At 33.6% G+C, this 5,900-nt stretch overlaps 1 protein-coding gene across 1 annotated transcript; it reads left to right on the top strand.

The window, feature by feature from the left end:
- Positions 1 to 1,741: 1,741 nt before the first annotated feature.
- On the top strand, positions 1,742 to 4,422 carry LOC127722228 (microfibril-associated glycoprotein 4-like). Its single transcript, XM_052229125.1, has 3 exons — positions 1,742 to 1,832; positions 3,317 to 3,418; positions 3,973 to 4,422. Exons 1-3 carry the CDS (start codon positions 1,751 to 1,753, stop codon positions 4,218 to 4,220), a joined length of 432 nt encoding a protein of 143 aa, XP_052085085.1. The 5' UTR covers positions 1,742 to 1,750; the 3' UTR covers positions 4,221 to 4,422.
- The last annotated feature ends 1,478 nt before the right edge of the window (positions 4,423 to 5,900 follow it).

A 5,900-nucleotide genomic window follows, 5' to 3' on the forward strand; every position in this document is an offset into this window, starting at 1 on the left:
CTAAAGTGGGGCGTCCGTTTGGCTGTGCGGGATGTACAAATTTGCAGCCACGTCCGGTCAGAATGGGGACGTTAACTCCGATGCCTCGTGTAAAGAGAGAGCCACGCTCTTTGCACGTTAAGAACCCTTGCAACAACTCTTTGAGGGTCCGTAGGTGACCTGTTGCAATGCTAAATTTCTGTCCCTATCCAATATACCCTCATTTCCCGTGGCAGTCTAAATTTCTCCGACCTTAATTCCGGACGCCCCTTTTACAGAACCTACCTATATTATTATTGTTAATTTATTCTCGTCCTGAATATGCATGAAATATTTGCCACTGGACGTTAAGCAACCAACAATCAATCAATCAATCATCTGATATACTTGTTTGGTTATGGTTGGCTAGTTGGTGATAATTCTATCAGAATATATGTATATTGATTTGATTTTGATTTTTGGTGTTTTAACGCCACTTTTAAGCACCGCTTTTTGGCTATTTCATGGCGGCCAGTTTTTATTGGTGGAGGAAGCCGGAGTGCCCGGAGAAAACCACCGACCTTCGATAGGAAAACTGACAATCCTAGTCAATTAAGATTGGAGTCGAGTGCACCCGCACGAGCGGGGTTCGAACTCACAACCTCAGTGTTGACTGGCTAGTGATTACAGTAGTAACTACTTAGACCACTCGGCCACCGAGGCCCCCAAAGTGGATTGTATATTGTGTTGATATATAACTTTGTATAGAAACTTAGTGACAACTGAAAACTATGATTTTAAGTCAAACTCAAAATTTCATTCATATTATTGCCAGCATATAGCGTTTTTTTCCTAACACGTCATCCCCCAAACAGACGATTTTATGAATACTATATGTTAGGACATGATAACAACATTTCTTGCACAACAAAATGTATATAAAAGATAGACTACATACAAAAGAATATGTGGTATGACTCCAAATGTGACAACTCTTCACAAGATACCAAATGACACAGAAATTAACAACTATAGGTCACCGTACGGCCTTCAACAATGAGCAAAACCCATACCGCATAGTCAGCTATTAAAGGCCCCGAAATTACAAATATAAAATAATTCAAACGAGAAAACTAACGGTCTAATTAATGTATTAAAAAATGAACGAAAAAACAAATATGTACATGTAACACAGCAAAAACGACAACCACTGAATTACGGGCTCCTGACTTTGGACAGACACATACATACATAATGTGGCGGTTTAAACATGTTAGCGGGCTCCCAACCCTCCTCTAACCTGGCAAAGTGGTGTAACAGTACACATTATGAACGAACTATAAAAATCAGTTGAAAAAGGCTTACTCATCAGATGAATACAAATAGAAATACATCTAACAAAAACACAGAGTGAAGTGGCCGGGTACTTGTACATCCAAATATCAAAAGGACAATAAGTACAGATCTGACAGTACTCGCAGTTACTAACAGCTAGTTCAAAGCCAATAACAACTAATAAAGAAATCATGCATCTAAGACTAAATTATCAATCAGTATACAAACATATTTCAGAAGATTGCAATCTTGAATATTATATAACATCAATAATAATATGCATTAAATATCAAAAGTAAGTTCACTTCTTTTGTCGTGTCCTGTTTTGTGTGTTTTAGACAGACGGATCGTATGCAGGAAGAATAATTTACCTTGAATTGAATTAATGCTACATTTGATTTACCCAATATTTCATTGCTCTAGGATTCTGATATCTTTAAAGGTTTTTCAGAGCAGAATGAATGGAGCTACGGATTTTTACCGAGGATGGATTGATTATAAAAATGGATTTGGAAGTTTGACATCTGAGTTATGGTTGGGTAATTTCTTTACAATTCATTTAATACATTTTGTTTTCAATTTTGCAGAGATTGTATAACCTATTTACTATACATATTTTTCCTCAGTTCATATACGAGTTTTGGACAATCTCGGTCTATTCCTAAAAAATATTTACAGTCTAAAATACCTTATTTTAAGTATATACTTTTTTAACACAAGAAAACTGTCATGATATCCACATTGACGCTGTAACGTAGACTCTAATATTCTATGTTTGATCTCTCTTAAACAAAGACAACTCAAGTCGTTTTCATGGATACGAATTTGGATATATTACCTGTTTAGGACAAAATATGTTTATTGACTTTAAGTGTTAATTAAACTAACTACTAAACTTTTTTTACTTATGTAATTGATTATATCGGAATAACAATAAACAACAAACAAAAAGCATATATAACTTTGATTCTTCAATGCCAACACTATTTTCACAATACATGGGATTTAAATAAGTGTATTTCATTTTCGCTGCAGTGTTTGTTATTTTTGTGTTGTTTTTTTGTTCTTTAAAATTTCAATAAATGATACAAATACAGGCAACAGTAGTATACTGCTGTTCAAAAGTCATAAATCGATTGAGAGAAAACAAATCCGGGTAACAAATCAAAACCGAGGGAAACACATCAACTATAACATGTATAAGAGGAAAATAACGGATCAACAGAATTACTGAAGTGCAACAAAAACAAACGCGAACATACATAGAAACGAACTATTTGCCATATTCCTGACTTGGTACAGGACATTTCAAGAAAAAAATAGTGGGTTGAACCTGGTGTTATGGCTAGCCAAACCTCCTGCTGATATGGCAATGTTACAAAATATCGCTAAAATGACAACACTTCGTGATAGAAATATAGCACAAACAAACGCAAGAACACTCGCACAGAGAAACGCACAAATAAATAAAATGATAGTCGTTACAACATGTTAACATACAAACATTATCACTGTTATGTAGACTTTTATCTTCACGTCAGTTTTTGTTCTCGACCTAGCTATTGTCGTCTCTCCTCGACTTTTGAGTTTTAGGTCAATCCGTGTTATCATTCAAATCTTTTCACAGTACTAAATTGAGTACATTTATCAATTATAACAATATGTATCCATGTTTTACGACATTTGTTAGAATAGGTTAAGCACACGTGAGACAGGATCTGCTCACCCTTCCGGAGCACTTAAGATCAACCCCGATTTTTGATGGGGGTCGTGATGCGTAGTCTTTAGTTTGATTTTTTCTGCTTTGTGCACTATTGATTGTCTTTTGGTCTTTTCCATTTTGCCATGGAGTTGTCAATTAGGCTCCCTTCCAATTGACAACATCAGTTTTAGCATTAAGTAAGACACCGGGCGATTAACTTCCTTTTGATTATTATAATGTCATTTTACTTTTAAACAGGAAATAACTTCATTCATCTTCTTACTTCGACTGGAAATTACAAGCTTTATATCCACCTTGAAGATTTTGAAGGAAATTTAGCATATGCAGAATATTTCGACTTTAGTCTAGGAGATTCTGCATCAAATTTTAGGTTGAATGTCAAAGGATATTGTGGGACTGCAGGTAAAACACTTTATCATATGTAAATGAAGATACAGGATGAACGTCAATGAGACAGCAAAGTAGGATTATGCAACATATACTTAAGATCTGATCTTATTAGTATCTTGATATTCATTTAAAAAACGGCAAGAATGTAAATTTGAATTAAAATAGCACTTTATCTCCTAGTTCGTTTCGTTGTTATTGTTTTTTTTTTCTATGACATATTATATAAAAATTATATGGCGACTTCTAGATTTCTAATCATACATTCTCTCTTACACACATCAGAAGAGAACATCATTGCGTTTTTCCTGATTTGTAGGAACAAATATCTCTCGGAATATGTAAGGAAACAATATACCTTCATAACTTATTTTGGGGATCCATCTACATGATCTATTTCCCTTTCATTTTTGGTTCAGGTTAAAAAAAAAGAACATGAATTTAATTTTGCAAAACAAATGAAATAACTTTCAAACGAAATTAGCTATTATTATCCAGTTTTTATAAAGTGTTTTTTACATAAATTTATATGGAAGTCAACTATATACAATCTTTATTTAATTGCCAAGGAGATAGCCTTGCATACCACAACGGCATGATGTTTTCTACTAAAGACAAGGATAACGACAAACTTCCATTCAGCTGTGCAAAAACCTGTAAAGGAGCATGGTGGTCCAAGGCATGTAATCAAGCTGATTTGAATGGGGAATATTTAGGAAGACAGCACACGTATGATCTCCGAGGAATCAAATGGAGAGCATGGAAAGGCGATTACTACTCACTAAAATCTACTAAAATGATGATCAAGCGAAACTAAGAACCATTTTCTGAAAGACTCATAATTTCAAATGTACGCACACATTCAATTGAATTTAATCAAAGTGGTAAAATTAAGTAACCTATAAACAATTGGAAGATAATCACAGAGAATAACATATATGCTTGATATAGGAAAATAAACATTCGTATTGTGTTTATTTTATTTTTTCTTATTAACTACCTATTTACTTTCTGTTTGATGGAAGGTCAATTTTTAAAAACTATGAAACATCCTAATTAATAAAGTATAATATAATGCTGTCGTGTCCGTGCTTCTCCTTTAAATCTATGACACAGATATCGGAACAGAGTAGTTAACAAATTATAAGATAATGCTGTCGTATTCGTGCTTCTCTTTTGAATCTACAATCAGAAAAGAAACTGATGAAAATGACACAATATTTCTGGTACTCGAAAAAATACAAGAAACAAAACATTCACAATTCATTGCCTTAGATTTCTCTCGAAAATTGACTTTAAACAGAAATTTTGCTTTTAACATTAACTGAACATTCTGAACCTAAAGAATTAGGTCTACTCTAGAGATTGAAGTTATTATTCAGATATTTTGCCTGTACTCAATCAAGTTTGTTGAGCAACTTTTCTGACAATTAAATATGTTGTTGTTTTGTAAATAGCTACCACTGAACAGTCTGAACACTGGCTAAACATATATTTATTGACTATTATTGATTGGTGATTGTATAGTGTATTCAGGATATGCAGAGTATAACGCGTTTTGTCCTGCTACAACAAACAATGCTTTGAAAACAAACGGATATACTGGGACTGCATTAACATTGAACTTTTGGCTGTTTGTTAAATATAAATGGAGATATGGGATAAACGTCAACGAGATAGCAACCCATTTGACATCATTAAAGCTATGTTCAAGTTATTATCGTTCTAATACCCTTTCTTCTTTGATAACCATTAGAACAAACTACAAGAATGTAAAACATTTTGTTTCAACAAAATGTAATCGGTAATGTATAACTCACGAGTGTCATTCACAGTTTTATCGGTAGTGTATAACTGACGAGTGTCATTGAGAGTTTTATCGGTAATGTATAACTCACGAGTGTCATTCAGAGTTTAATCGGTAATGTATAACTCACGAGTGTCATTCACAGTTTTATCGGTAATGTATAACTCACGAGTGTCATTCAGAGTTTTATCGGTAATGTATAACTCACGAGTGTCATTCAGAGTTTTATCGGTAATGTATAACTCACGAGTGTCATTCAGAGTTTTATCGGTAATGTATAACTCACGAATGTCATTCACGGTTTTATCGGTAATGTATAACTCACGAGTGTCATTCACAGTTTTATCGGTAATGTATAACTCATGAGTGTCATTCACAGTTTTATCGGTAATGTATAACTCACGAGTGTCATTCACAGTTTTATCGGTAATGTATAACTCACGAGTGTCATTCACAGTTTTGTAGTAATCTGCAATTTGGTTATTAATTTGATAGAAAAGGAATATAAACTTTTTGATTTCAAAAGTGCACACATTTCTATTATACAATACAGGTTTTTGGAGACAAGAAGAACTTATATAAATCCGTCTCACTAAACAAAATGACAACATTGGGAGCATAGTGTATGGAAATCCGCTATAATATAATTTTCAATTTACATTACATGTTTATTCTGTGGTTTGTCCGTTA

The sequence above is a fragment of the Mytilus californianus genome, unplaced genomic scaffold, assembly GCF_021869535.1.
Source record: "Mytilus californianus isolate M0D057914Y unplaced genomic scaffold, xbMytCali1.0.p SCAF_12, whole genome shotgun sequence".
NCBI classification, from domain to species: domain Eukaryota; kingdom Metazoa; phylum Mollusca; class Bivalvia; order Mytilida; family Mytilidae; genus Mytilus; species Mytilus californianus.